Genomic DNA, 15,093 nt, shown 5'->3' on the forward strand with positions numbered 1-15,093 from the left:
TGGTTTGATAATAATATTTTGATATTTGTGTTGTCTTGCAAGCCGGAGATAATATTTCAGAAGTGCCAATGTGGCTATATGTAGTCTAGCAATTTACGCGGCGAACTTGTTGCTATCTACTATCAGCCTGTAGTACCGTGATCTGCGAACGTGTACTGTAATGGGAATCGCTCTCGAGGTCAACCTTTCTTTCCCGACTACAGCCCGAATTATTCCGACGTTCACATCGAGTGTAGCTTACCATTGGACTGACGTTACGCCCACGAATAGCCGACCATTTCCGAAAAAAGCCGATGTTTGTTTCTCTCAAATGCTAAAGAGAAGACGCGGAAGAGAAAGTCGACGCTTGAGAGCTTTGGTTTCTTTTTAAGAGTAGGGCCTTGTCTAATGGGTTTAGTAGGTTTTTGATCAAATGTAAAGCGACCAAAAGTTACTGAGTCTTATTTTTATTGAGATGATTTTCATCATTTTCATACTTTTGAAACGCCACGTCAATCCATCCATGGTCGATCATAGTGTCAATATTCAAGTCGATCGACATCGCGTTTTGTGGAGGGGCCGTGGTTAAGCGGAAGGGAAAGTCTACGCTTGAAAACTTTGATTTTCTGCGTAAGAGTAGGACTTTGTCTTTTGACTTTGGGAGAAACAGTCATATTGATTTTTTTACTCCACCCTTGGGAAGTCACTGAAATTTTTTCCATTGTCTTCTTGCTCTGTGTCACAGTCAATTACTCGTGCTACCGTCCACCGGCCGGCCTCGTCAACTGCCTCTACCATTTCTCCTTTCTTATATGTAAGAGTGGCCATACTGTTACAAACGGTTTCTGGCTAGCAATTCATTGATTTCGTTCTTTTTATCGGAGATGTCACAGGATACGCGCAGCTCTTGGAGTAAGGACACGTTACGTTGTTTGCATGTGCATGAAAAAGCTGGACACGTGGAAAGAACGTTCCATGCTGTTCTGATCACATTTGCATATATGATCAATGCGCGTTACTGAAGTGAAGTGTCCGAAAATAGGAAACTTGAATGAAAATGAACGAAGAACGATATTTTGTTTCACCATATTTCTAAAACTTAGTTTAGAGCCTACATTAAAGAAGAAACTGGATTACTTGCATTGAAAAGTGGGTAGTTCACTTTTTCCTGTCAACATAGTTCCATGTGCAAGCATATGTGTGTGCCCGTGGTATTGAGTGAGTCGTTACAGCCCTGACGTTCCTATCATAGCACCAGCTGGATAAGAGATAAACGCAACACTGGAACATTAACACCTTTGGGGATTAAAAGTCTCCTGTTTGTCACCCAAGATGACTGGCAGCAACTCGGGTTAGGTACTATCAAAGCTAATGGAGCCTTCCGGTAATGAGACTTGTCATTCAAAAGTGTCGATGAAATATCTCTTCTCACTGGGATCTCACGAATAGCAGCTCAAATAATGTCAATAAACACCCGGCTTTCCTCATGTCCCTTTTGAATGCAATTCATCAAACAATTCCGCCGGTGGTTTGGATTTTGTTGAGACTACCACTCATATTAACTTCAACATACACCGGCCATATTAAAAGTCCTATCGTTGCTAAGTTTTCCTCGGCGCGTTACACCTGCTGAACCTTGGGTAAAATACCAGCGCCTTTGCCTTGACTGAAGTGATTTGACCATTCAAGCAGCAAAACCTTATAGATAATGGTTATGAGGAGCCGAATGTAAAATAATTAGTTTGCACATTTAGAGCATATTACCGAAAGTATTTACCCGTACATGCATAAATCAGTCTCTGTATGGATATGCACACACACACACACAATCGCACACATAAAGGAAGATGAGAGCAACTTCACACATCGGCTGTACCAAGTTTGTTCAATATTACGATATGGTGTATGGAAGGATCATTGCAGTTATTTTGTGTGAAATACAGTGCGAGACACCGGTGAATCTACAGTGCATTGACCCTCGTCATGTGATCTGGGTCCCCGGTAAACCGGTTTGTTGGTTGAGTGATCCGTCTTAACGGTGTTTCGGAACCAAAAATGGGGTTCCTTCATTAGTCGCTCTCTTGTTTTCTATCCCCTCCGCTGGTTGTGTGATAAAGTCATCTTTGTCCTCGAAGAGCAAAAGGCAGATTAGTTATTGAGAGAGTTAGCCACTATTGACTGACTCTATAGTGAGCGATCCGGTGTGCAGTATCCTATTATAATTAACAGGACCCAGCATCGACCGGGGTTTCTTGACGCTTATATGGATTCGAGTTTTGTTTCAGGGCATATTTTGAGCGTTGCTAGTGCTCGTTATGTTAACAGTAAATGTTGTACTAATCTGTCAACGATTGGTTTGTTTTAAGGGATTTAAATCGATTATCCGAACTTTAGGTTTTCTGTCAATTTTCATGGACTTTGTAATAGATTCGGGTCGATATTGGTGCCCGCTTTCCGGTGTTTGAAAAGTATGATATCCATGGCTTATTTCTCTGTTTTAGCCATTCCAAGGTTTCATGGTTTCGTTAACAATATTTGCTGTAAACGGCCTTTGAAATCGGTTCGGTTTGAGGAGAGTATTAGTTTATTCTATTGCAACCGCCAACTTTTATAAGTTATATGGCAGCTTTCTCAGTTTATGAATTTCTTTGCCGGAAGAGGATTTTTGTATATTATAAAGGAAGATAAGGGCAACTTCACATATCGGCTCTACCAAGTTTCATTGGACAATATGCTTGGTATACGTTCAGTATATTTACGTATATTCAAGTACATTACATACATTCAAGATAGTGTCTGTCTCATACGCTGAGCTGTGTGTATGTATGTATGTATGTATGTATGTATGTATGTATGTATGTATGTATGTATGTATGTATGTATGTATGTATGTATGTACGTACGTACGTACGTACGTACGTACGTACGTACGTACGCATGCATGCATGCATGCATGCATGCATGCATGCATGCATGCATGTATGTATGTATGTATGTATGTATGTATGTATGTATGTATGTATGTATGTATGTATGTATGTATGTATGTATGTATGTATGTATGTGTATTGTATGTATGTTCTACGTGTTAAGAATGTATATGTGTGTGAGTGCAGAGACTATAACTATGATGTATGCAGGTATGTATGTATGTATGTATGTATGTATGTATGTATGTATGTATGTATGTATGTATGTATGTATGTATGTATGCATGCATGCATGCATGCATGCATGCATGCATGCATGTATGTATGTATGTATGTATGTATGTATGTATGTATGTGTATTGTATGTATGTTGTACGTGTTAAGTACGTATATGTGTTTGAGTGCATAGGCTATAACTATGATGTATGTAGGTATTTGTGTAAATTTGTGTTCTTATATGTTTTAAATGTGTAAACTAATTATTTTACATTCGGTGCCTCATAATGGTAAAAGAGCTTTCGTGCAGAAATAACATAACCTGAGTTTTAATATTACGTAGCACAACAAGCGATCCATACACGAGACATGTGTGATTAATATTTTGATACGCATATAAAGGATATTACGAAGTGTTGCCAGCCAAAATAGCCTAATATTTAATGCTAAATAGTTCCCAACATTCTCGAATTTTGATAACTGAAAATATATGTAAAAATTGGTTGATGAATCCATAGTATAATGTACTTTCACATTAATACTATTCGCAAATGGCGCAGGCGAATAACGAGTGTACGCAGATATGCTGCAGTTTATCTCTATATGTTGAGTTACTGTTGCATATGTCACACTTTGGACTCGATGATGCATGCTAAACCTTTAGCAATATGCACTTTAGAACAGAAGATTCATTCTCAAATGGTCCTGAGCTATAATTCTGCCAGTAACATATATGTAAATAAAAACATGTAACCCTGACAGTTTCTTCTACACATTGGTAATATTAGCTAATACAGTCACAATTGCGCAAATATCTCTGATTCAATACCTTTATCAATCTATCCCCATTGAATACGCTTTCCTACCATGTTTTATGAATAATTTCCATCCTTGGCGTTTTCCAGCATTCTGCATTTCTTTGGTAAAGAGCAACGAAGAAAACACTTTAAGCCTCCATGCACTTTGGTCCTTCAAGGTAGTGTCAAACTTCTCCAAATGTAAAGATTACTTAAGAGAATCAATGCAGCCACTCTTAAGACATGTCTCGCCTACAGTTAGAATTGAAACTGCCAAAAGACTGATGTTGAACGGGAAGGGGTTGCTGGCTGTAGACTCTGCACAAGAATCTGACAAGAATCACATCATCGAAATCTTCACGCAAAATGGCTTTGCAATGGGACCCCCCAGCATCCCAAAGGTACATACTCCGAACCCAACGTACAGCACATGGTCAGGTACCTTAAACTATAAACATGTTAAATTGCTTGTGCAAACACCTAAATCTCTTGAAGATATCGCTAACGATGCAAATACTTCTACAAAAAGAAAGACTGTCTTCAATCAAGAGGTGCAGTTTCTTCGTCAAACGACAAACCATTCTAATATTGTCGACCTCCTCGGATACCAATGCCAACCGAGTCCTTGCCTCATTATTACTGAGGAATGGAAAGAGACTGTGTCTGAGTATCTATTGAAGCAGTCACGAGCAGGAATACTTCGTGATGTTAAAGAGCTCATCGAGTTGTTTCTTCTGCCCATGCTTTCAGCAGTAATCTTCTGTCACAAAAGAAACATTATACTGCGTGATATCGTTGCGAATAACTTCTTTGTTCAGAATCCACTCAAGAAACATATGGTGAAGTATTTTAATTTCCGCCTTGCGAAACGACAAAGGCGAGAATCCACTCAGCCAGACGAATCTGCAATTTATGAAGATATTATGTCAGACGAGATTAAAGGTATTGTACGGCTATGTTGTTATGATTTTTTATACTAGAGAAAAAGGTAGTTGGTAAAACATATTCCAACACATCCAAATAATATTCCTCTTGAATCAAAGATCATAGCGGGGCCTCAAAAAGTTAAACATAGATTTGAACATGTGATTTGTCTTGTCATGAAACCATAGTGTAATGTACATGATAAATGCATGCAGTAAAAGTCTGTCATTGGTCATAGCATGTAATTTTTGCATATGTTTTCCTTCTCACACAAAACGTCAAGACTAAATTTATTACATTCATTGGCAATATAATTATCGTTGAGTATAGCTTCTTTAAATTTACGTTCATGTGTTAGGGGCCCCAGACGATCAGATCCCCATGCGCTATTCGGCACCAGAATCTCTTATGAAGAATGCCTACTCGACCGGATCAGATTCATGGATGTGCACATGCCTATCCTACGAAGTTCTAACGCATGGCTGCCAGCCATACACTGAGCTCTACGGAATACGAACAGAAGATGTAATACAACTAGTCATACAAGGATATAGGATAAAGCAACCACCTTGCATTCCAGACATTGTCTTCATGCCCATGATGGGGGGAGTGATTCATGAACCAGCACGCCGTACTACTGTTAATGATCTATATGACAGCTTACAAGAGTTTTCGGACAGGATTTCTGCCTTGAGTGAGTATGAAATAGACAAAACCACATTGCTCAGGCACAGACACAGACACAGACATGGGCACATTTAATATATCTATTATATATATATATATATATATATATATATATATATATATATATATATATATTAACTACTTCAATTAAAAAGTAAATATATCTGTTACTTAAGTTCCATGCATCTAGTGATCTCCAAACTAAATTCTGTAGGACGTAACTCTCATTATTTGAATAGGACGTACCATTATATCGGAGGTCTAAGATGGTGTTGAAATTCGACAAATAATAATGGCTTTGGTAGTAACCCTTTGAAACCGACACAGAGGGTTTTTTAACAGTGTAGATTTTTAAGCATCGTTTATGAATAACTTTTCTGATTGTCAAAGATTACATCACTTGCTTATGTCAGAGCATCGAGTTACTCTCACACAAGCAAGCACGAGGGAAATTTGCTGTAGAAAGTGAGTCTATCAGAGTGAACTGTGAGGTTCTGTGATGTCCTTCACCCAGGTGCCACAACCGAGCAGAAACCTTTGATGATAGCCTGTCAGCCTCCCATGAGGGATACAGAACAACAGTCGGAACCCTGTCGGGTTTGTATCGAGTTTATACAATATATTTGTATCGAAATAATACATGTTTTTCAATGTTGAAAAAATTGATGTTCATTTGCTTATCTTCGATTTTTTGTTCACTTGTGTAATTTGATAGCTGGTAATTGTACGAGGTCTTATATTGTCAGCATTATAGTAGCGTGATTTTTTAAATACTACAGCCTTTAAATGATTATAACATTGCGAAGTGATCTTGTACAACTTCTCGGCGGACTTATCGAATTACGACATCATGAACGCTAGATTACACCGTCACCACAGTTATGTACCGATGCGCCATAATTGAATCTGGTAGTTGAGGCCTCGGGATCGCTTAACACAATATTTCTTGGATGCTTTTCACGATGTGTCATCTCACTGTGGTATATCTTAATATTTTACTCGATATCATTATCTCTGGAAAAATATAACATCAAGGGGTTTTCTATAATATTAAAAATAATAATTTGTTCCTGCAGGGAATTCCAGAGAATTTACAAAAGCCAAACACAAGCTCTGATGAAGCATCATTGTATGACAGAACGCATAATGTGACATACTGGTTGAATTGGGAGGAGATCTTAGGACCTGATGAGCCAAGTATAACAACTGTGAGTTTTAGCCCTATTAAAGACCGAAAACACATACATATAAAGTATTTGCCGCAATATCTCCGTCGTTGGCTGATAAGGCAGTTATAGATCATTTTAGAACCTATTGTAAAACGTTATCATTGATAACTTCGCTTTTCTTGGTCGCAATTAGAAATGGAATGTACATCGTCGAATACGATTAATTATGCACTACTATAATTCAAATGTAGGCGTTCTGCCTTCGATTACCATAAAATCGTTGCCAAACATTACAATTCTAGCCAAAGAATATTGTGATATACGTTTTCCATCTTTCTAGGAAACAATGTAATATTCTAGATGTTATGATCCCTTAATTCTTTCGTAACTCCCTGCAGACAGTACATACTCCTAACTGCTCACCTTACTTTCAACCTGTGTCTGTCTGTCTGTCTGTCTGTCTCCTCTCTCTCCTCTCTCTCTCTCTCTCTCTCTCTCTCTCTCTCTCTCTCTCTCTCTCTATATATATATATATATATATATATACCGACGGTATATATCGACGGACGGCTACCACCTTCATTGGCGATCTCTAGGACAAAAGGTTTTTCCATGAACGAGTGTTATCCGACAGAAATCCTGACGACAACGAAGAAATAAAATTGCTCACAAAGCACAGCAATATTTGCCAAGTCGTTAACTTATTCCAGGACAAAGAGGGAATACTATGCCAGGTAGTAAAATTCAAAATATTTTGCCAGAAGTATTGCAGCGGACATTATTGTTGAATTATCTGTCTTCAATTTGAATGTTGCAGCTACGATAACCTCTTCCAATAATTAGGGTGATTTTAAGATTTGAATTTCTTTCTATTGACACGAGGGGAATATCACACTCTTAATGTTTTAGGGGGAAATATCTCCCCTCTTTTCATCGATTTTTACGTACGTTTCCATGAAAGAAAATACATGCCAGACAGCAGATTGTACTTCTGATGGTAGCTTCTGATTTGAGATTTTCGAATTTTAAATTGTCACAATAATTACACTTTTACAAAACTAACAACTAGGAAAGTTATACATCTGCATTATTTTGACTCGTCCAACGGAAGGATTAAATTCCCAGTGACAAGTCTCTCCATTTCTGTTGAACGAGGAAAACTTCAAACTAGGTTGTGGCATCCAAACTTTGATTTCAAAATCTATAAATAGCAATGAATGAATGAATGAATGAATGAATGAATGAATGAATGAATGAATGAATGAATGTATGAATAAATTAATAGCCAAGATTCCTTGCTTTAATCATGAGGTGCATATTATCACTTAATAATGCGCGTCGTAATTGTATGGCACCAAATGCCACATGTTCTTTTACAAAGAATGTTAGCTGTAGCAACCTAAAACATTCAAACTAGTTTCTCTTCTGTGGAATATTTGCAATGCTCCTAAAATCAAAGGACACATTATAGGTGTTTGGGGTCACAGAAATACATCATGGATATTTTTTTACGTTCACTAAGGTGTACCTGCCTGGCTTTTTCTATAAAATACCAAGAAGAGTTGTGTTCTTTTTACAGCCCCTATTTCATAGCCACTTGGTAAAGTATGAGTACACAGTTTGTTATATGTGCTAAACTTAGGAAAGGCTGTTTTACATTACAAACTCGTTCATGAAGTGTTTCTAATGGCACCAGTTCATGGATTGGATCCTTGACGCGTTTGTGGTAGTTCATAGTGAAATGTGTCTATCCATCTTATTCCAGCGCATTGGATGCATTCCAGCAATCCTGCGTTCCGAACCGTTATCCTTCAAACCTTGTCACAAGTCTTATTCTGTTACCGTTACAAAACATTGATTCAAGATGACATCATTGTTCCCTCTATCTATATAATATGCTCACTCTGAATAATATCTCTTAATGTACCTATCTTGCTGTCCTACACATTCTGTGCTAAGACAAGATGCCTTTTGGTAAAGACCCATTTAGACGTGTAATGAATCGAGTCACACCTCTTTTTCTTGAGGTAGCTACATACCTTTTAGACACTTTCAGATTTTTATTTTTTTCTCAATTGAACACGTCCCAAACCCCAATAAAGCATACATTTTCTGAAAGCCCTGATATAGAGCTATCCGACCAAGCACAGTACACGGTCATTATTTGCATAAGAGTCACGTGACAAGCGTTTTGCTGAACCTTCCAAAAACTGGTTTTTCCCGCCTTATGGTTATGCGAACACGCTGCAAGATTTCCGGTTGGAATTTCTTCATTGACAAGCCTTGACAATATCCTTCAAAACCGTGTCTGGGATTTTCTTTATATGCCTTTGTCTTTTTTAATGCGCTCTTAAAAGTGTTAGATGAAGGTGCTTTTCAAGGAATTTTAATTATTACGCCATATAATTTGAATGGAGCCTCCGGGAAAAAATCGCAGACACGGTTTTGAAGGATATTGTCAAGGCTTGTCAATGAAGAAATTCCAACCGGAAATCTTTCAGCGTGTTTGCATAAGGCGGGAAAAAACCGGTTTTTGGAAGGTTCAGCAAAACTCTTGTCACGTGACTCTTATGCAAATAATGACCGTGTACTGTGCTTGGTCGGATAGCTCTATATCAGGGCTTTCAGAAAATGTATACTTTATCGGGGTTTGGGACGTGTTTCAATTGAGAAAAAAATAAAAATCTGAAAGTGTCTAAAAGGTATTTAGCTACCTTAACTGAAATGAGTGTACCCCGAAAATCATAATCCACAGTGTAAACATTCTTTTCTCTGCCAGGAAACGTGTATGGACACCGACATGTATGTCACAGAATATTATAAACTCGGATAGAAACTCACAGATAGAACTTTCACCCAATACGTAGAGAGTCACGTGAAATTTCTTACGTTCTCAGCCTTTATATAAATGTACCGCATAACTATAACTTAACTTGACGATGATTGCACAAACACGGTCAAGGAGTTTTACAAGCCATCAAAGCCGGGATCAACAGCTTCCAAAAAGATGTTTCCACCCAGGCCATATCTTAGCAATATATCTGTCAGTTTGTTGTTAACATTTCATGAACTGGGGATCATGATTTTTTTTATTTTGGGTAAAGGAATATGTTAACCATGGAGGGGAAGGTCTTCTACTATTGTGCATTGAGAAACACTGCGGTGTGGATGAACTGCTTGGGTACCTACGTGACACGGCTGTAGCCTTGGCCTACATTCATGGACAAGGTTGGATACATGCTTGTCTAAAGGCTCGATACATCATGGTCAGAGAAGGAGCAGCAAAAGTTTCTCGATTGGGTAGAGCATTTCGTCCTGAAGTGCTTTTATATGACAAAGGATCAGACGACGCTATTCATACTCAGGAGATGCCTCAAGACCTTCTTCGGTGGTAAGTCTCATTCAATTTTTGAATGTCTCATTAAAACAAGGAATGTATTGTTTATGATTGCTTACGTTTTAACTTATCGCCAAAGTAAATTTTAACTAAGCGTCTTCTTCCAAAATCCAATTTATGGAGAACATATCCATTTCTTACCAACCTGGTCTAATCAAGTACATTAATATTAATAATTGAAACTACATAAATACACAGATTTACCTATTTTTATATTGAAAAAAAAACATTATTCAGTTTCCTCATAGACTCCCATTTATAGTGGATGAACATTTTCAGTGAAATTCCAAAACCAGATTTCTTGTACACATAAAATGCACGTTTAACAATCATATTCTAATCAAGTACAATTATGTTAATTATTCAACATTTGTACCTGCACAAGTAAAGCAAGTTTTTCATCTGAAAAAAAATTATTCACAATTTCATCATAGACTCCCATGTAAAGTGGATGACCAAAAATGTTCATTCAACTTTTTTGGTGAAATTTTAAAGTCAATTTTTTGTCTCCATATCAATTGTAACAACCCTATTCCAATTACGTACATTTATGTCAATTATCAAATATCTATAAATTCATTGATATTTTGTCGTGAAAAAGTATTACATAGTTTTCTCATAGACTATCATGTATAGTGAATCAACATCATCAACAACTGATAATCAATTCAATCCAAATATCAAAATCTTGTACACACGCGCTAGTGCAAAAATATTTGCAATCCACCTGCAATTTCTGTACTGTCCCTTTGAGGGGTAATTTCAAATCATAGCCAGAAGAGTCACAAGGGGAAATTTTAACATAACGCCTCATGAGTTTGTAAGGGGGTCGTTTGAAAAAAGCTGATATTTTTTTTTATTCTATCGAAACCTTATTGAAACCTTAATGATGATAAAAATCACAACGATTACTAGAGGATTTCGGACCCGTGATCACGAAACCCTAACTAAGAAGCTAAAACTCGATTAGGGCAAGAAATGATGATGATAGCACGATGATGGTGGTTGCAGTGGTGTCGTTGATGGTGATTACTACGTTTATTAGACAACTATGCTGATTAACTTATATCTTTAGGGCACCGCCTGAGGTTATATTTTACGGCATGTTCAGCCAAAAGGGTGATGTTTTCATGTTTGCCCAAGTATGTTGGGAAGCCTTCAATGCCTTGGCCTTTGACAGCAACTCCGCTGAAGAATGCTTCCTTCCGTACCCAAACAAGTCGGCCGAACAGGTAGGTACTTTTACATAATTGTGTTTGTTTTGAAGAGTCACTTATATACTACACGCAGGTCACAAATCCCATGAAAATATGATTCTGAAACATGTAAACATGTAAGCCGTTTACTTATGCTGATGCAGATCAATTAAAAAAACTGCCTGAACAGGGCAATTAAAATCAATCAGTAACTGTAACATACCATGTTTACATGGGATTGATTTTAGTTTAAATACCAGTGTCCCTTATTCGCGTATCATTGCAAATATTATGTTAACCGAGATAGCGTCCATAGTTTTTTCAATCCAATGTATACATTTTGCTTGAGTCATTGCGTACATATGAGTATAATTCATGTCAGCAGTTGCTTCTCTACAAGAGCTAAACCATTCGTTCACAAGAGCCATGTTACTATCCTAGACATCTGATCAAAACGCCGCGCAAAATTTCGTACAGAAATCAAAGTTCATTTGTGAATTTTATCATAGTAACCATGCGGAATTTTTAGGAGAAATTATTTTCATGAAGTACTGCTGCACGGATTTGCCAGAATCAATAACTGACAATCGAAAGCCAACTAGATTTTTAAAAATGTTGAATGTCTTTTTAAGTTTTGTCATCTCGAAGTATGAATCTGAGCGCTTTATATGTATTGTAAATGCTAAATTATCCTAGGTCAAGGAGTCACTGACGAAACGAAATCATCAATTTCAACCAACGAGTTGCCCCGACTGGTTATACCAATTGATGAAGTATATGTGGTTATGCGAGCGTAGCTTAAGACCACCATTTGACATGATAATCAGATGTTTCGATGCCAAGTAAGTTGCAGTTGTTTACCATTCAAAAACATATCTCTGTTGTTACAAAACAGCTTAAACATAGAAACAGTAACACGCACACGATCACTCATTCTTACTCATGTTCTGCTGCTAACGCATCAAAATCTGTGTAAAGAATTTAACAAGGAAGTAGTATAAGCATAAAATAAGATTATAAATATCAAAAGTAATACCTTCTTTATGTCAAACTTGCAAGTTATGTGGATACACCAGCTTTGTACGTGATAACCACCATGCATACAGGCCACTAAAGGCGCTCATTTTTCTGTCATGTATTATTTTGCATTAAAGTGGCACTCCCACAGGGTAACATTTAAAGCACATTTTTAATGCCAACGGTCGATATTGACGTGGTGACTGCGCGCGGATCGCGAGATGTCGATAAAAACATGTCTTCAAAAAGTAAAAGTTTGAATTCCGGTGGCCCACCTAAATTCAACTTCCGAACATCGAACGTTCGGCACTGGGCCATTGTCAAGTAACTATGGGGTACGAGTCTACGCTTACGCTGCTGTACCCCACAGTACCACTCGCGTTGGTGATCGGTCATGCCCCATGGGAGAAAGCTGAGTCATATTAAAGCGCAGTGGTCATCGCGCTGCACATGCTCCTGAGGGGGTCCCCCCCTTGTTGAAAACATATCCGAGAATGCCGCATGAGGTTACCTGTTGATTATTATGTTTACGATATCGCCGCTTGTTAAAATGGCGGCTGATCTCCCTTACCAAATTCAGAGGCACTGGGGTACGCCTAAGGTCTACCCATACAGCACCTGAACAACACCAAAAAGATTACAACACACCCTTGTCAAACCTAAGACAAACCACTGTGTAAACTGGTGTGTTGTTGGTTTGTGAGCAGTCCTACCCCTTTCTACCTCCATGGCAAGGTATGATCTGGGCGTACCTAAAAGACGCCTGCTTTAGACTGAGAAGCTTTGAAGCTGTATCATAACCGCCCCGAACATACCAGCTTGTTGCTGAGAAATTTTGAGGCATAAGCATAACCGCCCTAAACATACCAGCTTTGAACTTAGAATTTTGAGGCATAAGCATAACCGCCCTAATTTTTTGAGGCATAAGCATAACCGCCCTAAAGATACCAGCTTTGAACTTAGAAATTTTGAGGCATAAGCATAACCGCCCTAATTTTTTGAGGCATAAGCATAACCGCCCTAAAGATACCAGCTTTGAACTTAGAAATTTTGAGGCATAAGCATAACCGCCCTAATTTTTTGAGGCATAAGCATAACCGCCCTAAACATACCAGCTTTGAACTAAGAAATTTTGAGGCATAAGCATAACCGCCCTAAACATACCAGCTTTGAACTAAAATTTTGAGGCATTATCATAGCCACCCGAAAAAAACCTGCGTGTGACAGAGAAATTCGAGGCAATTATAACCAAATCAAAAACACGACCAATTTGGACTAAAGAAAATTTCAGAGAAATTTTGGACAAAAAAATGTCAAAAATTTCAACCTAAATGTAATTTTGTCATAATTGAACAAATTATAAAGAAAGCAGAACATAAACAAAAAATTCATTCCTAGAAAATAAACAGTCTTCACAAAATGCATAATACTGTATAAGTCACAGGATATGGCACCATAAGGTCTCCCATCATGCCAAAAATGAAGGGTGTAGCCCTTGAGGTTACCGAGTTATGGACAAATATGTATCTTTGAGGTCAAAGGTCATCGAGGTCACATGATATTTTGTAAAAAAAATTGTATCCCATAGTTATCCTTATATACCAAAAATCAGACCTCTAGCTCTTTTGGCTTACCCAGAATTAGGTATGTGCATAATTAATGAGGTACAGGATGTGCTGTCATAAGGTGTCCCATCATACCAAATATGAAGGGTGTAGCACCAATGGTTACTGAGTTATGGACAAATATGTTTATATTTGAGGTCAAAGGTCATTGAGGTAATGAGACATTTTGTCAAAAAAATTGTATCCAACAGTTATTCCTATATACTAGAAATCAGATCTCCAGCTCTATTGGCTTGCCCCAAATTAGATATGTACATAATTAATAAGGTACGGGATGTGGCATTATAAGGTCTCAAATCATACCAAATATGAAGGGTGTAGCCCTTGTGGTTACTGAGTCATAGACATATATGTATATTTGGGGTCAAAGGTCATCCAGGTGGCGTTATATTTTGTCAAAAAATTTGTATCCCATAGTTATCCCTTTATACCAAAAATCAGACCTCTAGCTCTATTGGCTTGCCCAGAATTAGATATGTGCATAATAAATGAGGTAAGAAAGTCGTTGGTCATGTGACATTTTGTCAAGGGGCATCCCTCAAATTTTAGTGTGAAATTAAGTCCGCTGCTGGTCATTGTTCAATAGACACTAGCCCTCTCGCGTTCTTACATTGGCCAGAATAATCCCAAGCCATAGCATAGCTGCAAAGTTATAGGGAAGGTCAAAGGTCATAGAAAAATCAGAAAAATAATACTTTGAAAAGCTTCTTCTCAAAATTGTCTTAGTATAACCTTCATATTTTGCATGAAGGAACAGCCCTATGGCCTAAAAAGTGACTTTAACCAAATTTATCAATATTTATGAAAATGAAGTTAATTTTACAGTTTAAATTAAAATGGCCGCCAGGTTATGTGACCATTTTTATGGTCACATGATCAAAAAATTTCTTGTGAGGAGTTTTACCCATGTGCAAAATTTGAAGTCTCTTGGTACAACGGTCTTCTCATGGCAGTTGCATTTTGAGGATGGAAGAAGAAAAATAATAATAATTATAATAATAACAATAATAATAAAAAACAGAACCATTACTAGAGGTTTTCGGACCCGTGGTCTTGAAACCCTAAAAAATCTCATCTACAGCCAAGACCGCATTTGCACGCAAAATACAAAGCTGAAATGTGCAGTGGTTTTAACTTTATAGCAGTGGAAAGTTAT

General features: G+C 37.7%; 1 protein-coding gene across 1 annotated transcript in view; it reads left to right on the top strand.

Moving 5' to 3' along the window:
* The window catches only part of LOC139143485 (uncharacterized), a 55,261-nt gene that overhangs the window by 12,392 nt on the left and 27,776 nt on the right, over window positions 1–15,093 (top strand). The window contains exons 2-9 of the mRNA XM_070713843.1: window positions 4,031–4,864; window positions 5,205–5,540; window positions 6,048–6,130; window positions 6,610–6,741; window positions 7,299–7,436; window positions 9,807–10,093; window positions 11,175–11,331; window positions 11,992–12,137. Coding sequence (XP_070569944.1) covers window positions 4,031–4,864; window positions 5,205–5,540; window positions 6,048–6,130; window positions 6,610–6,741; window positions 7,299–7,436; window positions 9,807–10,093; window positions 11,175–11,331; window positions 11,992–12,137 — 2,113 coding nt within the window. The remainder of the gene's footprint in view (window positions 1–4,030; window positions 4,865–5,204; window positions 5,541–6,047; window positions 6,131–6,609; window positions 6,742–7,298; window positions 7,437–9,806; window positions 10,094–11,174; window positions 11,332–11,991; window positions 12,138–15,093) is intronic.

Source organism: Ptychodera flava, chromosome 11 (genome assembly GCF_041260155.1).
Source record: "Ptychodera flava strain L36383 chromosome 11, AS_Pfla_20210202, whole genome shotgun sequence".
Lineage (NCBI taxonomy): Eukaryota > Metazoa > Hemichordata > Enteropneusta > Ptychoderidae > Ptychodera > Ptychodera flava.